This window comes from Perognathus longimembris, chromosome 10, assembly GCF_023159225.1.
Source record: "Perognathus longimembris pacificus isolate PPM17 chromosome 10, ASM2315922v1, whole genome shotgun sequence".
In the NCBI taxonomy this organism is placed as follows: Eukaryota; Metazoa; Chordata; class Mammalia; order Rodentia; family Heteromyidae; genus Perognathus; species Perognathus longimembris.
In genome coordinates, this window is record NC_063170.1 from 68,777,691 (window position 1) to 68,798,044 (window position 20,354).

The following is a 20,354-nucleotide window of genomic DNA, read 5'->3' on the forward strand; positions in this document are numbered from 1 at the left end:
TCAAAGCATTGGCTTGTTCTTAGAACTGTAGAAGAGGCTCTCAGCCGTAGCCAGGAGAAAGCCTGCTTTTCTGACATCTCTCTCTTCAGTCAGCCAGCATTGAGCCATCTGTTTCAGAAGTCTTTGTTGCAGAAAGTGTTGATGGCTTTGTTCATTTCATCAGTATTCCCAAGGGACAGCATTTATTGAGTTTAATTCAATAGTATTGATTTAATAGACTACTGCTACCCAGGGAAGAAACACAGTAAGTCCCAGCCCTGCCATTGAGGAGCCATGATGGCTATCTTTTGTCCTAATATTACAGATCACAAAGTCCCCAAGCCCCAGTTGCAAACTAGAAATTTTATTCTGTGCTCATGGGTCTGCAGATTGCTTATGGTCTAGCTGCAGGTCTTGGCTACACTCAGGGCTTCATATCAGCCTCTAACATGTACTGTGTGTGACTGTTTCATAGCAGAGGTTAAAGAGTTTTCATGGTCAGCTGGGTTTCACTCCTCTTATGGTAACAGGTGGAAGGCCATAGGAGTAGGGGGAGGGGTTTAGGTCCATAGCGCAGCCTCCACACACACAGTGCAACACTTTCCCATTGCCAGAGAAGTCATGGGCCATGGCCAAGGTCAGTACACTCCTCTTTCCCAATGGGAGATACTGAAAAGTCACCTGGAAGAGGGCATGGGTCTAATTCGACTTGAGGAAGGAAGGGCATGACTGGAGAGGGTTACCAGCTCCCCTTAGGGTCCATTTTGACAAGCTTTGAAGCCAAACTCTGCCACTTAATATTTGCCTGAATTATTGCTTATTCAAATCTTAGCCCTAGTCTGTGACCCAATGCAGTAAGTTCCTTCTGTTTGTTTATTCTGTTATTTTATTACTCATTTTTCAGATTACTTACTTAAGGGTACTAGGTGACAGGAACCAGCATGGAACATATAGTTTGGTGGAAGAGAAGGTTCTTAATAAAGAACTTCACAAATATTTGTAATTGTCTTGAAGTGTGTGAAGCTTGGGTCTCAGTTTCACGGAAATGTATAACAGATTGGCTTGAGCTAGATTTGAGGATGGACAGACAGAGAAGGAAGGAGTCTTTATCTCACCGTATTTCTCACGGATGCATTCTGGCCCAGGCCAAGTCTGGGGAGCCCAAAGTGATGTTCCTTGTCTTGCTGAGCTAGGGAAGAGGTTATGAGAGTTCAGAGCGACAGGTGGTACTTGCTGGACAGAGTGAAGACATGATAGAGCTATGCAATCAGGGTTCCAGGAAACTGCCTTGGAGCAGCTTGAGCATTAGACCAAAGCCATTCTCAGGCCTGGCTTTGTAAAGCTGTGCGGGGGCCGGGGGGTGGGGGGATCCATCAAACCAGGGACCTATGAGCAGAAAAGATAGTCTCGATCGTAGAACCACTGGAGTCCCAACCACCCAAAGTGGAGAGGCCTCCAAGAGAGACAGCCTAGAAGATCATAAAACTAAAGCTAAAAGCCAACACTGTAATGGTTTCAAACGAAAGCGTCACAGTGATCTTGTGACAAGTAAATACTTCCTAGGACCCCCAAATAAACAAGGATAATCTGGGCTTCATCAAAATGCACACTAGTGCTTCTTAACAGGCGCATTAAGAGAATAAAAGGTCTGGCTGAGAAAGCATTTGCTGTCCATACACACCCAGAGTACTTACCTCCTACCATTCCATAATAGTAAACAAAAGCATAGTTTTTAGGGGACCAAGAAGCTTGATCATGCACTTGACAGTTTAGATCTTAGGGGCCAGCATCAACAGTCATCAGAGAACTAGGAATTAAAACCATGGAAGACACATCACTACCCACCACAAAGATGGCTAAAGCCAAGACTGGAAAAGCTCAATGTCGTCAGACTCCAGCACAACTGGAGCTTTTATATAATTTGCTGGTAAAACCACAAGACATTGAACATCTATCTACCACAGGCTCAGAAATTGCCTTTGAAGTAAAGAAAAATGAAAATATGTACACATCCAAATTTTTACATAAAAGTGTCACTGCAGCTTTTCTCATAAGAGCCCAAAGGTAGAAATAACTCAAGTAACCATCAAGAGGAGAATGAAGAAATTGTAGTGCAGTCCCCAGCACAGAGGAACGCACTGCTGATACTTAACACTATGCATGAACCTCACGAGTATTTGCAGAAAGGATAAAGCTGAAAACACATATTTTAGGACATCATTTGCTTGATGTACTAGAATGTGAACAAATGGGTCTGTCCTATGACATCAGAACCATGATTGTTGGGGTGACTGGGGATCCCCTGGGAAGGGCCACAGGAGCACATTCTGGGGTCATGGAAATAGTGGATAATCTGCAGTCTATCAAAATCCAGTGAGATCTGTACATTTCACCCTAGGAGAGCTGCACCTCTCCTGGTAACAGAAAACATTGAGACCTAAACTGCTCTCAGGGGTCTGAGGAAAAACGGTTTGCGGAATACCACATCTGATGAGCTCTTTTGTCAGCTTATGGAGATTTTTAGCAAGATCCATTTAGGCTAGTGACATTCGTGTGGGTAAGGAGCAAAAGGTCAGAAGTGTCAAGCGCAATTCTGCATCTGTCTTACCTGTTCACCTATGAAATAGCTTTTTGGGTCACACTACTAGTTAAACATTTGTCAATCATAATATGCCAACAAGGCCTGTTACCCTGTAGTAAATCCTCTTGTTATTGATTATTATAGCACTTGGCACATAGAGGATATCTGATACTTTAATGAATTCAAAAGTGAGGTCCTGATAGCTATCTTGGTAGTGGTCTCATTGTTAGGTGGACTGATCTGAGAGCCTGTCTTCTTCCAAGAGTTCTTCCTGCCCACCATCCTTTACTGCTTTGCTGGAAACTTTTTTTTAAACTCTTTTTTTGAAACTTTTGTTCTTCCTTTTTTTGAATCTCAGAGATTAGACTAAACCTTGAAAATAAAATGTCTATAATTAAGCCAGGCACCATTGGCTCAAGAGGCTGAGATCTGAGGATCACCGTTCAAAGCCAGCCTAGGCAGGAAAGTCCATGTGACTCTTATCTCTAATTAACCACCAGAAAACCAGAAGTGGTGCTGTGTCTCAAAGTGAAAGAGTGCTAGCCTTAAGAGAAAAAGCTCAGGAAGAAAAAAATGGTCTATAATTTCTAAAGATAGATTTTTTGGGGGGTCAGTTATGGGGTTTAAACTCAGGGCCTGGGCGCTGTCCCTGAGCTCTTCAGCTCAAGACTGGCACTCTACCACTTGAGCCCCACTTCCAGTTTTCTGGTTGCTAATTGGAGGTAAGAGTCTCATGGATTTTCCTGCCTGGGCTGGCTTTGAACTGTGATCCTCGGATCTCAGCCTCCCAAGTAGCTAGAATTACAGGCGTGAGCCTCCAGCACCTGCCTAGATTTTCTTTTGTAAGAGACATGCTTGCCCGGCCTCATGAGCTTTTTTTCCAAGCAGGTAAATGAAGGAGAAAGCCAATCAATGTCTTCATACCTCTCTGTGGCCAGAGGAAAGCAAGGACCTAAGGGTGCATTGGTGGTTCTCAAGCACTTCTTTTCCTGGGGAAAGTCACTGCCCCTGGCTTCATTAGCACCCATGCATGGCTTACACTTAAAGTCGGCCTAGAAAGCTAGAGATGGGAGCTCCATGGTAGAACATTTGCCCAGCATGTGCAAGTCCCTGGGTTCCATCTAAAGCAACACATGACCACCAAAAGATAGCTCACATAGATAGGATGTGTCGCAGTTTTTCAGAGGGCACAGGTAGGGTAAAGAAAGCAGTAGCACTGTGCATAGAGATATTTCTGCTTGTAAGTGCCATACTTAGTGCTGGTAGCTATAGGGAAGCACGGGCTCTGAGATTTCACCTGCACCTTGCAGTCATAAATATGTCCTCTGTTTTCCCAGAATGCCAGAGGGTTCAACATGAGCATCCCCATGCCAGGACATCCAGTGAACTTCTCCAGTGTCACCCTGGAGCAAGCCCGCAGGGACGTGGAGCAGCTGGAGCAGCTCATCCAGAACCACGATGTCATCTTCTTGTTGATGGACACCAGGGAGAGCCGGTGGCTTCCTACCGTCATTGCTGCTAGCAAGAGGAAGGTAGGGTATGGTGCCTGGGGGCTCCTCCTTTCTGATTGTAACTTTATGTACCCCTCCCCAAATGGAGAGGTGGCCCCCAGAAAGAGGAGACTCATGTGACCTTGTAACACTGTACCAAAGGGGACTCCACTGTCCCCCAGCATAGTTTACTAACATCCTTTGATGTGCTTGAACACAGGTCCTGGGCACTGTCCCTGAGCTTTTGTGCACTCCCCCCCACCCCCTTGGCCCATCCTTCAAAAAAAAGTTAAAACAACAACAAAAAAACATGTTTCCATTTCTTGGAATTCATTTTGATAAGTTGTAATTTAGATGCCCTTTGGATTTCTCCCCTATGTGTAACCTCCTTTAGTTAGTTTGTCTGGGTGCAAATGCATAAAACTCTGCATAAGTTATCACATTTAGTTGTATTTTGGATCTAGTCTCCACATATGGGAGAAAACATTCACTGTTTGTCTCTCTGACCTGGCTTACTTCATCTAACATGATTTATCCTAGGTACATCCTTTATCCTGCAAATGACATACTATTATTCCTGATAGATGAGTCCAATCCCATTGTGTATACCCCATTTTGTTGACCCACGTATCAATTGTAGGACATCTAAACTGTTTGCGTAAATTGGCCATTGTGAATAGAGCAGCAGAGAATATGCACGTGCAAGTATACACTTACTCTTAGCAGTAAGTGACTTTGGGCCATCTAGAGAACAGAACTTTCCTGGCTTTCAGGAGCCTCATCTATAAATAGGCGATGTTCTCAGGGAGTTTTGCTGTGGTTTAGGGTTTGTTTGTTTGTTGTTGTTGTACTTAAGGTATTTAGGGTTTAAACGCAGGACCCCACACTTGCTAGGCAGGTGCACCACTGTGCCCTTTTTTATACTGATTATTTTGAGGTCAGGTTTCACTTTTTACTCAGGGCTTGTGGCTGGCCTGTATCAGCCTGTTCCACACTTGCTTTTGGGTGTGGGATGACAGGCATGTGCCACCACGCCCAGCAACTTCCACTGAGACGTCATCTCACAGACTCTTCAGCCTTGACTGGTCAGTTCGTAGGCGGGACGCCAGGTGCATATTGCTGTGTCCAGATGGGATCGCTATTGAGAAGGGAGTGGCTGGCCTCAGAGATCCTCGCCATCTCAGCGTCCTAAGTAGCTAGGATTACAGGCACGAATTACCAGCGCCAGACTATAAGGGAGTTAGTTGTAAATGAAAGGAATGAGATAGTTTATGTTGACAACTTATCAGATTTTTTTTTGTACTTTATAATCTCAGTATTGAAGAGCCTTGACCAGCATTAGCATTAGAGTTTAGTTACACTCACAGGCAAAAAAATTAACTTTGAAAGTTAACCAAATAGGAAATTATCCGTAGCTCGGGTGGGTTTTAACTTTCTTCTTTTATTCCTTGAAATCTGCAGTTGGTCATCAATGCTGCTTTGGGGTTTGACACATTTGTTGTCATGAGACACGGCCTGAAGAAACCAAAGCAGCAGGGAGCCGGGGACCTGTACCCGGGGCCCCCTGGCTCATCTGCTGACCTCTTGGGATCCTCACTTTTTGCCAACATCCCTGGTTACAAACTCGGCTGCTATTTCTGCAATGATGTGGTGGCCCCTGGAGATGTAAGTGAATTTCTTTACCGTTCCAAATACTTTCAGTGCCATATGCACTGACTGAGCAAGAGAGACCCAGTTCTTTTGTTGCTGTTCAGATACTGTCTTTTAACAAAGAGAAGGCGTCTCCCGTTTGGGAGAGTGGCATTGCCACACCGTGGGGCTTGATTGGCACCCTCAACTCTATAGCTGTTCCCTATTCACTCGGATAAAAATGCAGCTGCTCAGATTGAAGCGGGGGTGGGGGAGGGGGCTGGAGGAAGAAAAGGGGTGCCGAGTAAGGAGACATGGCAGCAGAGACTGATTCTGGGATAGCTGTGCCTGGCCTCCCATGCTGTCTTCAACACGAGGAGCCCACTGTCTCCCAGGACCCTCTGTGTCGTCTCTGCACTCTGGCTCTGCAAAGTGGGAGTGGGGGATGTGCTTCGCGAATTTAGTGACAGTGCAGGGTGCTAGGTGACTTTGGGCCTCCGGCAAACAAGAAGTCATTCTTAGTGTAAGTATACCCTGCAGACAGAGTTGGGATTCTCAGTATACACATGTGACAGAGGAAGTGGGAAATGAGAAGAAAGCCTGGGGGAAAGAGGTAGAGAGGACGGGGGAGAATGGAAGAGGGGACTGATGAAGCAGCGGACACATAAATGGACATGCTAAATTGTAACCCCCGTGTGTAGCCATTTGAAGTTTAAAAAACAAAAGTCTTGTGCAATAGTACTTAAACTAAAAAAAATTGACTGCTTGTCTAAAACCCATGTCTAATGGGCCTCTTGCAGCCTAGAAAAAGAGGGAACACTGGCCCTGTCAGCTCACAGCCAAGAAGGGCACGTGTGAAAGTGCTTTGAAGAGCAAGGGCCCGCTACGCCAACATGTGCCTGTGCTCCCACCAATCCACAGCGCTGAGCAGAGCATCGAGCCTGGAGACCCAGGGCAGAGACAGTTTCTGCTTTCTCCCTCTGCTTCCCCATTCTCTGAAAACTTGGTCTTTAGAAACCATACCTTCCTTTGGATGACTGGCTTTTTTGTGTCTTCCCAATATGTATTTAAAAAACACACACACACACAAAAAAAAAACCCAGCCTTCTTCCTGTGTGAAGTGGGGCTGGGCTGCTTAGTAATCTCCTTCATGGGCTTAGTTCCACAGCTGGCCCTGTTACTTAGTTACTGCACAAGGGGACTTCGAGTCCATTGCAGTAGCGATGTCTGCTCGTAAGGCGAAGTGTTCAGTCACAGATGTCCCTGACAACCTCTGCCTTTGTTCAGATTTGGAAGGTTAGGATTGCTTTGGTTGACCCAGAGAAGCTGGGCTGTAGCAAAGACGTTGGCAGTGAAGCCCTTGGCTCACACCCAATGTGGTGAGGTGTCCACGCAGTGAGAGGTACGTTGGAACCCAAGGCTTCAGGTAGCAGATTCTGGTTACTTGAGTTAGAATGGCAGGGAAGAACTGAGGCACTTGGCTGACATTCTCCTGTCTTAGATTGCTTAACCGGCTTATCCTTTTCAGCCTATTGCTTCATTTACTTACTGAGACTGTGTATTTTATTTATCTTGATCCTCCTAAGAAGTGATAGTGTTTGAGGCTGGTGCTTCTTTGCCAACAGTGAGCATCTGTTGTCTTTTAAAACTTCATCGTGGAGGAGTTTGGGGCTCAGAGCTGGGGCGGTGGGGACTAGACGGGCAGCACTTCAGCGGTTGCTTCTCTGCAGTCTACCAGAGACCGGACCCTGGACCAGCAGTGCACCGTGAGCCGTCCGGGCCTGGCCATGATCGCAGGATCACTGGCCGTGGAGCTGATGGTTTCCGTCCTGCAGCATCCAGAAGGGTGAGTTGGCTACTCAGAGATGGGCGTCTAGGCAAAGAAAGCTTTGATTGGCAGTATCTCTATGGGCCTTTTCTCGATTGGGCTCTTCTGAGAATGTTGGTGCTTTTCTATATTCAACAATGACGAAGAAGCGAGGCACCGGTGGCTCATACCTATAATCGTTGCTACTCAGGAGGCTAAGATCTGAGGACTGTGGTTTGAAGCCATCCTGGACCGAAAAGCCCATGAGACTTTTGTCTCCAGTAAATTGCCAAAAAGCCAGAAGTGGAGCTGTGGCTCAAATGGTAGAGCCCTAGCCTTGAGCACAAAAGCTCAATGACGTTGTCCAGGACCTGAGTTCAAGACCCAGGACCGACACACACACACACAAAAAAAAAAAGAAAGAAAAGAAAATTGGATCCAGTTCTTGAGTCTGTAAGAAATTGCTAAGGGATCTTCAGAACTTATCCTTGCAGCCTTTTTGTGTTCTCCTAGAGTCTGGCAATTGAAGGAAGAATAAGCATTTTGATTTTCCTAGCTCTGTCACTGGTAAGGACATCCATGGACCTAATGTTAGAAACCGTATGATGTGACCCAGGTCTGTGTTTGGCGACTCAGCAACACCAGCCTTAATCATTCTTTCACAGCCCTGCAAGCAGTCCAGGACTGGGATAAAGGCTCCATTGTGCCAGCGGGGAATTAAGTGCCTTCTTTTGTTAATTTAATTTTACTTTTTGGTTGTATTGGGGCTCACACTCAAGACCTTGTGCTTGCTCAGCTTGCTTGCTGAGCGGGTGCGTTTCCACTGAGCCTCTCCTCCAGCCCTGCTTTTTTGCTGGTTGTCTTGGAGAAGAATTGCCATAGATTTTTCTCCCCCTGCAGAGTTGGAAGCAGGATTCTTTAGATCCGGACTGGACTGTAGGCGTGCGTCGCCGGCACTGGCGTGAGTCCTTCTCCCTCAGCCATTCGCAGCTCTTCTTCTATACGGCTGTCGCCTTGTGGATACAAGACGACTACGGCGCCATCCGCACTGCGGTGCATGGCATTTTACAAGGAAGAAATAGACAGAGGACAACGTTTGTGGCAATTCGCATCTGCCTCCCTTTAAAAAGCATTCCTCAAAAAACGTACCCAGCAATTTTGGGCATGCCACCTTTGCGAATAAAACAGAGAAGCTGCAAGAGGACATGGATGTTGGGACTACTCCCAGCAGTGTCCTCAAATTTACTTTCTTCTTCTATTATTATTATTATTATTATTATTATTAGCCAGTCCTGGGGCTTGAGCTCAGGGCCTGGGCACTATACCTATGCTTTTTTTTTTTTTTTCTTTCTCAAGGCTAGTGCTCTGTGACTTGAGCCACAGCACTACTTCCAGCCTTTTCTGCTTATGTGGTACCGAGCAATCGAACCCAGGGTTTCATGCATGCTAGGCAAGCACTGTACCACTAAGCCACACTCAAATTTACTTTTAAACAATCTGTCTCTCCCCTGATTGCCCTCCTCCGGTGGCTTTCACCCTAGCCCATTGTCTGGTTTTCAAAGGTGTTGTGTCGCCTTGCTTCTGTGGCTAAGTATCCCACCGTTACTTTTCTTCCCTCCATTTCTGTAGCATTGATTTGATTCAGGAGGTTAAGGTTAGAGCTGGACACGGTGGTGTTCACGTCGCCCCAGTTACTTGGGACACTGAGCTGGGAGGATCTCTTGAGACAAAGGGTTTGAGGTCCACCTGGGAAATGGAATGGGAATCCTTGTCTTCAAAAGAAAAAAGAGGGGAGGGGAGGGGAGGGGAGGAGGAGATAGGAAAAGGAAAAAGGAGAAAGAACCAAAAAAAATTAATAAATACAAAAGACTAAGAGAGAAAGACTAAGAGAGTACTGAAGAGTAAGAGAGTTAGGTTCATCGCCATGCGGTTTTATTATTCCTCTCCTAGAGAAGTGAGTTTTTGGCTAGTGTGTGCTGTTCAGGAAAGGGCGTTCCGGTCTTCCTTCTCACTCTCACTGGGCGCCCTCCAGACAATCCTCACGTGTGTGTGCGTGTGTTCCCCGTGAACAGCTCTGATTCCTCCCTTCCGCAGGGGCTACGCCATCGCCAGCAGCAGCGACGACCGCATGAGTGAGCCCCCCACCTCTCTGGGGCTTGTGCCTCACCAGGTTAGTGGTGTGGAGAAGAGGCTGCCATCCTGTTGGAGTTGGCCTGGGTCGACTGTCCTGTCTACCCTGCCTGCTTCTCGCACAGCCAGGCTCTCAGTGGGGAACCCCGTGACCCTCCGGAAGGTGTTCTGTGGGATGTGGAGGGTGGAAGTCATGAACACGAAGAGTCGCCAGTGCTTGGTGAACTGAACCGGGCATGCTGACTGAGACTTCACTGTGGCGTGGAGAAAAGGGGACGGGCTTGGACGGGCTTGGAAACTGCAGGCTGCCATTGTTAAAGGTGGCCTTCCCTGGCGGAGTCCCACCACTTCCGGGGCCTCAGTTCTCACATCTGTGAGTCAGACAGACCTCATCTGGTGGATGTGAAGACTGGGGGGCGGGCGGGGGGGTGGGGTGGGGATGGATGGACGCAGCTGCGTCAGGAAGTAGTGTCTGCGCTTACACTCCTGTTGTGTGCTGTTATTATTGACTCTCCACCCAAACAGAAGGAGTTCAGGAGCAAGCACATAGAGGAGTGTTTCCAGAAACGGAGTTTGGATCCTTGTGAGGAAAGCCGGCTGCTCGGGGAGGGGAGGAAGAGGGCTGGGATGAGTTCACACTGCCTCTGCAGTAGCGCTCACTGAATGGAGAGGTTTCCCACTCAGACTTTGTAGCCTATGATCACCTGAAGGCTGCCCACCTTTGGCGCGTGGCGAGAACCCAGGGCGATGTGCTTTCTGTGCGCTTGCTGAACCACTGAGCTGCACCCCGGAGGCCCTATGTCTGTCTCTCTGATGTGGGAGAAGAGACTCCACTCCCAGGTCCTGGTGGGTCTCCTGCTCTCTACTGCCCTCTCCTGTCAGGGTCAGCAGAGGGGAAATGGTGGTCATGAGAGCATGAGAGGGCGAGTGGCAGCCCAACCCTGAACTTTTCCATCCCTCCAGGGTTCTCTCAAGACTTTGGCAGTAGAAAGAGCCCCGACCTGCCCCTCAGGAGCCTCAGCTCTCCAGCCCTCTTCAACGCTCCCACCCCACCCACCCATGGAGACCAGGTGCCGGGTCCTCTAGCCTCCGACCCTCCACTTCGGAACCAGTGAGCTCCGGTGCCCTGCACATGTCCAGCGTGTGTCCAACACAGGACGTGTGGATCGCCCCATTTCACATAAGTGGCTTTCACTTGATAGGAGAATGCCAGTCTTCTCCATAGGCAAGCTTCTGGTAGCACCCACAAACACTGTACTAGCCACCTTTCACAAGGCTCCTGCTCCCCTCTGGGGTTTGACCTCCGTTACTTATGCCCTGGTGTCTCATTCACATCTTTCCCATGCCCGCCCCCTCCCACCCCAGCGGCCTCGAGCTGTGTCCTCATCTCTTTTACGGATTTAATACTGAGAAGGGCCTTCATTAAGTTTTCAGTCATGCCTCTGCACTGGTTTCCTCCTTTAAGTCCTTTATGTGGAATTACTGCAGTTGTGGCTCTCTCTGTGCTAGGGGCAGCGCAGCCTCTTTAGAGAAGAGGCCCGTGTCAGATGCGTGCGCCCATGCTTCTCCAGTGCCATGGCAACTAATCCTTCGGCAGCTCTTCCTCATTCACCAGCTCTTCAGTGTCCTTCCTCCTCCATTGCAGCTAGCTGAAAGATGATTTGGTTGTTGGCCATCTCTTCATTTGGCCTTCTCAAAGGCTGAAGAGTAATGTGGCCATATATGGGAAAACCCAGGGTGTGTGTGTGTGTGTGTGTGTGTGTGTGTGTGTGTGTGTGTGTGTGATTTTTTGCTTAAAAGATTTCAAGTTTCAAGCCTTTATTTTTAGTTACATTCTAAAAAAAGAATGAAGAAAACACTTTCAAAAGTTAATCAGGGCTGGGCTCTGGTGGTTCATGCTTGTAATCCTAGCTACTCAGGAAGCTGAGATCTGAGGATTGCAGTTCAAAGCCAACCTGGGCAGAAGAGTCTGTAAGACTTTTATCTCCAGGTAACCACCAAGAAGCTGGAAGTGGAGGTGTGGCTGAAGTGGTAGGGCACCAGCCTTGAGCACAAAAGTTCAGGGACAGTGCCCAGGCCCTGAGTTCAAGCCCCAGGACCAATACAAAAAAAAAAAAAAAAGAATCAAGGTTATCAGGGTTGTGAGGTCTCCCTTTAGAATGTTTGTCCTTTTTTTAGTATTGTACCTTCAAGTTGAGCGAGTTTGTTTGTGCAACTGTGTTTTGTTGCGGGGGATGTTAGTTCTCCCAATCCCGGGCTGGTGTCGCAATGCGCTATTGCAGACTCAGTGCCTGCTGCCCCATCCCAGCTCTCCAAGAGCAACTGTTTCCTGCTGAGGGGAACTCCGTAAACCCCTGTGTGTACTTTGCATGTGAAGAATGACCAGTGAGGCTCTCAGTGCCTCAAAGCACAATGTTTATTAATTGGTCCCTGTGGGATGGGAAGTGGTGGAAAGTGATAGCCCTGGGCAGAGAGTAGCGCGCCTCCCACCAGCGCTGTTGTGTAATCTGGAGAAAGTTTCTTGCCTTCCCCTCCCTGTGTTCTCCTGGGTCAGACCTGGGAGGTGGGAGGCTTGCTTCCTTCCCCTCTCTAGGACCACAGGCAGAGATGGCCCAGCCGGAGATGCCCCAGTACAGAGGATGGTTTGACTAGGCCCTGGAGTTCAATGACATTCTGCCCAAAGAAACCTCTCGTTGAATTTGAAGACTGTTAAAACCTGTTGAAGGTGAAAAAACAGACTCAGGGGTCTCTTGGTTTGGGTTGCTTTTTACTTATTTGTTTCTCGTGGCTCTGGCCCAAGGTATGTAGGTTTGTATTTGCAAGCAGACAGCAAGAAGTATAAATTATTTTCTGATCATAAAAAGGGAGATTTTCTAAAAATAAATTTTTATTCTTTTATTGTTATTATAAAGGTGAAATACTGAGGGGTAACAGTTAACATAAGTCAGGTAATGAGTACATTTCTTTTTGGATAATGTCACTCACCCCTTCCCTTGCCGTCTCCGAGTTTTTGAGGGAGGGATTTTTAAATACCACTTTTGATGCATAAAATTCGTACAGTAATCACACAAATTGTTAAGTGTATGACACATTGAATGACCACCGTGAACACACCCCTGTGCCTGGCACACAGATCAAAATACAATGTCCGCGGGCGTCCCCAAGCCCCTGCCCCCACCGAGGGGCAAACAGCTCTTTACACAGCACCCCGGGGGACTTGCGTCCAAGCCTGAACTTTCTGCAAATGTGTTCATATTGTGCGGTCTGTGTTCTGGCAGTGTAACACATACCTGGGTCCCCAGAGCTTGGGAGGACCTAGAGCTCCAGCTCAGCACAGGCTATGTGGTAAGTCTCACAGAGAGGGAGAGAGACAGAGAGAGGAAAAAGGGAGGAAGGGGAAAAGGAGAGAGGAAGAGGAGGGAAGGAACAGTAGCATCTAAAAACCAAACCAAGGTCTTGCTTTATCTTGTGGACCAAGCTGTCCACAGTTTTGTCTCTGGGTGAATATACTCTTGGCTCTAAACTACTGACTTTAGAAGTCCCTGAATGTGTATGCCCTTCCTCTGGGTTTGTTCTTCACTCAAACTCTTGAATTCTTTCTTTTCATCCACTTCAGAAAAGTAGAACAAAGCCAGAACTAGGGCAGGATCCTGCGAGGGCCCAGCCTGGGAAACCTCGGAGCAAGGCGGAGTTGAGGTAGAGCCAGCGGCTCTCACCATGTCCAGGGCTGCCGTTTGTTTGGCCTGTCTGCTCAGGTTGTGCTGGCCCGGGTCCTCCGGCCTTTAAGAAGGTCTCTTTTACTGTGCTCAGGAATCCTGGTCTCTGTGCCTCAGGAACGCGAGCAGATTGACCCCTGGGGAAGGAGTGAGAGGAAAGGCAACAAGAGCACACTTCCGGAGGTGGGGCCCAGGAAGAAGAGCCTCCCTCTCCTTAGGTTGATGCTGGTGAGAGCAACAGGAAACGTGACTATCCCTTAGTCTTTACCTAGTTGTCTTGTCCCTCCATTCCGGCAGACCCTTCCCAGACATGGACCCTACCAGGCTGCCAGGCACCAGACTCGACTGCATGTCACCCAGTCCCTCATTCCTTCGACGGTTGCATTCTTCTAAGGCCACAGACTTCCCCTAGTCTTTTGGATGTGTTGGGATCCCACTCAAGGGAGGGCTCCCGGGTGTAAGATTGAGTGTTCTCTGGGCTTCCTCTGCCATGGGTAACATCAGAGTCCAACAGTACCTCAGGCAGCAGTTTTTGTCCCGGAGGAGCCAGGCCTCCTGCAGTGGTTTTGAGTGGTGGCACTGTACTTTATGAATGTTGCTCACCCAGCAAGGCTGTCATATTTGGGAGTTCTCATGGTGGAGCAATCTTGAAGGCTTTGAGATAGTTTGGATTTCAGGAGATGAGGATCGACTGTACATCTGAATTCCATGTTCGTTTGTTCACATATGACCTCCCAAAAGGATTTGAGGTACCCTTTGCCACTTGTCACTGTGTGATCTTGGGAAGGTTGCTTACTCTCTCTGAATTTGGTTTGTTGCTGTTGGTTGTGGAGCTTGAACTCAGGGTTTGGGTGCTGTCCCTGAGCTCTTTTGCTCACGTCCAATTTTCTGGTGGTTAATTGGAGATAAAAGTCATGGACTTTCCTTCCCAGGCTGGCTTTGAACCGTGATCCTCAAATCTCAGCCTCCTGAGTAGCTAGGGTTATAGGCGTGAGCCATCAGTGCCAGGCAGAACTTCATTCTTTTAATAGGTAAATTTGGGATAACACAATAAGGGCCTGGAGTTAGATACATGGATTAAATTATGCCTACCAAGCACTAGCACAACTATGGCCACATGAGACACTTATAAATGCTTGTTTCGTCTTTCCTTTTCTCTTTTATTAAAATAGAAGCTTATCTCTCTCCTAAATAGGAAGTTACAAACAGACTCATAAAATTCAGGAAGCCAGGAGTGAATAGGGAAGGGCTGGGAGGATTTGCTCCCTTCTGCAGGCTTTCTCCCATGATGACTCTGGGCTCACTTCCAGCTAGTTCTGCCCCTCGGTGGCTCCCGTTCAATAACGAGAGGAGGGCCGAGTTGGTGGTAGCGGAAGCGGTTATCTGAAACAAAGGCCTCTGTGGTGTGCCTGGGGGTTTGCTATTGCTAAACTCTCCGTTTTGGCATAGAGTTTGATTAAGGCTCTTTTCAGCATCCAAGATCGATCTGGAGTTTGGAGCTCGTTTTTATTTATGCAAACTCCAGGCTCTAGAAATGGTGCCAGGCTTGCTGGAAGCTGGCCTGCAGTTCAAGCCGTGGGTCCCCGCCGTGGCTGCATGGCGCCTTCGCAGAGTGCTTGTTTGTTTCTGGGCACTGGGTCTTCGCTCCTCATCAAGGGGAGGTGGGCTTGGCGCCGAGGGGGGAATTTTACTCAGGTACAAACATGGCCAGGGATGGGAGGCCCAGAAAAGAGGCAGTCCCTTTCTACTCCTGATCTGCCTATTTTTTTTATTCAGCCAGGCGATATGAACTAAAGCTGATTGCATTAGCCTGGCGGCTGCCTTGCCATGTAGGTGCTGAGATTGTCTTCGTTCCTCTGGCCTTTCCTTCCTTCCCTCCTTCCACTTTACCTACTTTGGCATTTCCTCTTTTCTCTCAGGCCTTAGAACTAAGCAAAAACAAAATCCAAATTCAGATTCCTGGCCCTGCCACTTGGCAAATTGTGAATCCCTGGGCAAGCCGTGTCATAGGTTTGAGCCTTGATTTCTTTGTCTGAAAAAAATGGTGGCAGGTCAGAGGATGAGGAGAGACAAGGTGAAAACACCCAAGGGCCCCAGACACAGGTAAGACGCATTATGCGCATGAGGGCTCGCTTCCTTTGGTCGGCCCTGCTCCGGGCGGGTGCGTGCCATGTCAGGCCTTTCTTCATAGCTTCTAAGCTGAAGAGGACACTCCAAGGGGAAAGGGACTGGAGTGCTTTGGGGAGCTGCAGGAGAGGCAAGGGTGATCAGGGGGCCCCAAGGTGTACGCAGTGGAAGTCCGGGGCCCCCATGTGAAGAAAGCCTGAGGAGCCAGTGGAGGAAGCAGGGACACACAGCGTGCATTTTCTAGGATTGAGCCTTACGCCCCTTCTCAGTGGGAAACTATTGAGAGCCTGTGCATGATACTCCGAGGTTTGGTTGTTCCTTGGAAGGTAGGCCAAGTGTCTCCAAGTATACAGTAGTTGTTTCCAGGCGTATCCATACCGGGTCTTCTGTCAGAATCATCTCTGAGCCAGGCCCCATATATACACTTCCCAGCCAATGCCAGAGCCCCCGATGAAAACCTGTAGGGTACTGGGCATTGCAGCGCCACTGCTGGGGTCAGTGGGAAGAGGCATGTGGGCACCCGTGAGACAGCGTGCCTAACACCTTGGGGTGGCACAGGGTACTTCCTGCTCCTGCCTGTGCCAGCTGCGGTTCCAAGGAGGTCCTTGACACTGTCTCCAGGGCACCCCGAGCCCAGCAGGTATTCCTGCCTGGGAGCCTTGGAAAGCTAGTAGATGTGCACAGGTGCACCTAATAAAGTCCTGCCAGGCGCGCACAAGGTTTAATAGCCCTGTGCTAATGCCATTTACAGCCTGTCTGCCCTAGCTTTACCCCTTATGCCAGGAGAGCAGTGTTCTGTCTTCTCTTCTCAGACCTCGTGAGCCAGGATCAGGGGCCATCCAGTCCCTCGTGTTTGACAACGGGGAGTTCAACGCATCTGCTCTGACCTTTTTGAGCCTGTGAGTTACACGCGGGCCCGGGGTCAGGAGCCAAGAAAGCACAGGCAATTGTGTGGGTTGTTTTTTTTCCCCTGGGCTAACATTGCCAGGTAAGGATTTTTAATATTCAGTAATAGCAAAGGTACATAATGCAGAGCGCTGGTTTAGGCACCAACTTTTTTTCCTGGGCTAGAAGTATAGCTCAGTGGTAGGATTACTTAGCGTGCAAGGTCCTGAATTCGTTCTCTAGAACCCAAAATAGTTTTGTTTTTTCTTGGGGGCTTCAGAGGACACGAATGTATATTTCTAGATTGGGAGGGGAGGAAGACCTAGGATTGATGCAGGATTTGTGCTTAGTCTGAATGGGCTTTAAGGAAGATGGGGATTTAGGCATGGAACGTCGGCAGCAGGAAGAATTCTAAGCCATGGAGGTGGCCCGGAGAAGGATGAGGACATCAGGGTTGTCTCGGAAGGAAGTTGAAGCCCAGCCCAGTCAGTGCATGGAGCCCAGAAGACTGGACCCACGAATCCGCTCTGAAGGCAGGGCAGCCCAGGGAGGGGCAACTTGGCTCTCTCCGGCCAGCCTCCACGAGGCAATGGCAAGTGCGAGGCCTGAGAGCTGCGTGCGGGAAGGTCGCCCCGGCGGAGCGTGTGCAGTGGGAGGAAGCCCACCGCCGCAGGTGCCCCGCGGGACTCTGTTGCAGTGGGTTTGAGAAAGGTTTCCTCTTTAAAATCGCAACTGGAATTGCTCTCTGATACCAGCTTCGTGAATTTACAGATTCTCACACACGTTATTCTCCTTCACTTCCCAGGAAAATGAATCATCGTCGTTTCCTATTACAGAGCAGTCTGGAGGTGCTGAACAATGGTGTCTTGGGCCCGGCTCTGCCCAGCCCTTCACCAAGTCCTTTGTTCTGCTCCCACCACCTGTGTTGTTGTTGGCTTCTGCTTTTTCTTTCCTTCCTCTCCCTTTTCTCTCAACCTACTCTCCCTCCCCTTCAGCTTTGCTCCCCACCTCCAATCCTAAGACAATTTAAGTCTTTGTACAACAACAACAAAAAAGGCTTCACAGAAGCTTAGAGAATAGTAGAAGTTTTCATGAAGGAATTTTTTCATGAAACATATGGGAACACTAATGTACAGGTCATGTTAAATATCATTTTATTATTTATGATTGTAAAAAAAAAAAAAAGAATTTGAAAGTTGGTCTGGGCGTGGGTGGATCATGCCCGTACTCGTAGCTACTCAGGAAGCTCAGATCAGAGGATCGTGGTTCAAAGCCAGCCCTGGTGGGAAAGTCCTTGAGACTGTTATCTCCCATTAGCCACCAGAAAACTGCAAGTGGCCCTGTGGCTCATAGTGGTAGAGTGCTATCCTTGAGCAAACAAACAACAACAAAAGCTCAGGAACAGCACCCAGACCCTTAATTCAAGCCCCATAGTCACCACCAACAACAAAAAAGGGGGGTTGGATGTGTGGGGCTCACTGTGAGTATTCTTTCAAGCTTATGACTTCGATAGTGCAAGAGAATCTCAACATTGGTGACTTTCTCCTTGTCTTTGTGACTGTGTTAATGTCTCCTCTTTTGGTATTCCACCCCCACCATCCATACACAGGCCTGACCTGTAGGAACCGAAAGGTCCACAGTGAGGTTGCCCTTCACCCAGTCACTTCATTGGTAATTCCTATCCAAACACGCTTGCTCGCGGGTTACAGTGAAATCATGTCGCCTATTAGTAGGAATAAGCATTTCCTTTAGGGTGGGGTGGGTGTACACATCGGACACATTCAGCTAGAAGCTGGTTGCTTCATCGACTCAAAAGATCCAGTTCCCAAACGCAGGGTGTCGGGCTTTCTTTTGTTTGGGGATGGGTGCTGGGAGGATGGCTGTGGACAAAGACAGTGTGATAGTAAAGAAAAAGCTAGTTTAGAGGCATGGCTCAAGTGGTAGAATACCAGTAAGTAGGGGGCCCTGAATGCAAGCCCCAGTCTTGGCTATGGTATTCTGAGGGAAAGGAAAAACAGTAATCTAGCCTGCAACCGAGGGAAGCTGGGGCCTGAGCCAGGTTTGGAGTCCATAGGTCTGCTTTTGAATCTTAGCTTCATCACTTACTGTTTACCTGAGCCAAGACGCTTCACCTTTCTGAGCCTGAGTTTTGTCAAGGTAAAACGAGGTGTTTGGGCTGGGGAAGTAGCTCAGTGCCACCACAAGGTAAGAAGAAAGTCGCTCTGAAGCGGAAATAAATGAGCTCACGAGTAGCTTCGTGTGGTCTGGCTTGCTGTGGAGACTCTCTCGTTTTTACCGCCCTTCCTGTACTGGCCTCAGTGCTGTGTTCCTGCACGCCTTAGCCTCAGTGGGGCGGGGCTGGCCAATGGTGACTTAGCTGCAGGGAGCAGCCTCTACCCCAGATGTCGCTGTTTCCCCACCAATGGAGCCTGACCGTTGAGTAACTGTTTAGGACCCTGCGTGTCTTCTGTTCTCTGGGAGCCTCTGGCTAGCCTCCTCCCTGCGTCATATTTTATCCGGTCACTGTCCCGTAGGGGAGACAGAGTCAAACCTTGGCCAGGTTTAGTTTCATTTTGGTAGGCTGGGGAAACACCCAAGACTTGTGCACTGGGCAAACATTCTTATGCTGAGCCACACACTCAAGCCCCCTAACCTGCTATATTTTTTAATACATTTGTTAACACTTGAGCTATTGCAGCTTGCCTTTTGTATTTGGTGGTCAATTTGCCTTTTCTCAAATATTTGAAAATCATCTCTGCCATGGTTCCTAAAGGAATAAAGGACCTGGGTCCACCAAAGCAATTGCGATACAAGAGAAAATAAATACTCAAGTGGAACTCCACTTTTGGTAGTAGCCTCCGTCCGGACCCTTGTGATAACCATCCTCCTTGCCATACACTACCTAAACATTTTCATAGATGTGGCCCTTCAATGCTTGACATGAACTGTTCTGTTTGGTTTGTTTTCAGATCCGGGGATTTCTGTCACGGTTTGACAATGTCCTTCCTGTCAGCCTGGCGTTTGACAAATGTACAGCCTGTTCTTCCAAAGTAAGTCATTTTGCATTTGTGGGGCTTGAAATGAGCCATCCGCATTGAATCTCCACCCGGCCAGCCAGCCAGCACCTGAAACCAGCGGAGCTTCCTGTGAGGAGGGGAGGTTGAGGAAGGACTCTGTCCTGTTTCTTGTGTCACAAAGAACCCAGACTGAGCAATTTGGATTTATGGTATTTTAGCCCCATGTCAGTGCTTGTGTTGTAGCAATTTGGGCTTGAACTTGAACTTCACTGGTCTTACTTTGTTCCTCCTGGGAGGGTTTCCCTCTTTTCAGAGACCCTGAAAGACCCAGCGGTTTTTAAGTGTTCCTCTGAAAGTGGGGGATTGGGGCAATCCTGCCTAGGGTGTCTTTTGGAGATCTACATCATGACAAAGGAAAAGTAAACAGAGATTAGGGCCTGGGTAGGGAGCCAATAAAAGGCCCCTTCTCCTTTGATCTTTCCAGCTGCTCTAAAAATAGACGTGGTGTGCTGTCCCACAGTAATGGGAAACGGCTGATGTACCTCTAACTATAGTGATGGCGTCTCATTTTTAATAGGCTCTGAGATGCTGTCTGAGTTATTCTTACTTGTATACTATATGTGACAGCTGATTTCCTTTTCGATGTCCCTTTAAGCCTTCTAATGCCTAGTGATTTAACCTGCGCTCTTAAAACTCCTGTTTGTTCATCCCCATCCCCGCAGAGGCTCACAAGTTCGAGGCCAGCCTGGGCTAGGCAGTAAAACCTTGTCTCAAAACAACCTTCCTGACTGACCAGAAAAGTTTTCTGTTGAAAGACTATGCAAAATAATGTTGCAGTCTCTCGTGTGGAGCAGTGGCCTCTCTCAGCTATGAGCAGGTTTCTCTGCTATGAAGTGAATTCTTGAGTTGACAGATTTCTGTCGAAAACTTGGCATCATCCTATTTTCTGAGAGGCCCCATCCCGATTCATTTCTGTAAAAAACTGAACTGTTG

The 20,354-nt window shown here is 48.3% G+C and overlaps 1 protein-coding gene across 3 annotated transcripts in view; it reads left to right on the forward strand.

The window, feature by feature from the left end:
• The window catches only part of Atg7 (autophagy related 7), a 157,348-nt gene that overhangs the window by 48,635 nt on the left and 88,359 nt on the right, over window positions 1-20,354 (forward strand). For all 3 annotated transcript variants that reach the window (XM_048356280.1, XM_048356279.1, XM_048356281.1), the window contains exons 13-17: window positions 3,898-4,092; window positions 5,512-5,715; window positions 7,410-7,525; window positions 9,581-9,656; window positions 19,314-19,394. In XM_048356280.1, coding sequence (XP_048212237.1) covers window positions 3,898-4,092; window positions 5,512-5,715; window positions 7,410-7,525; window positions 9,581-9,656; window positions 19,314-19,394 — 672 coding nt within the window. The remainder of the gene's footprint in view (window positions 1-3,897; window positions 4,093-5,511; window positions 5,716-7,409; window positions 7,526-9,580; window positions 9,657-19,313; window positions 19,395-20,354) is intronic.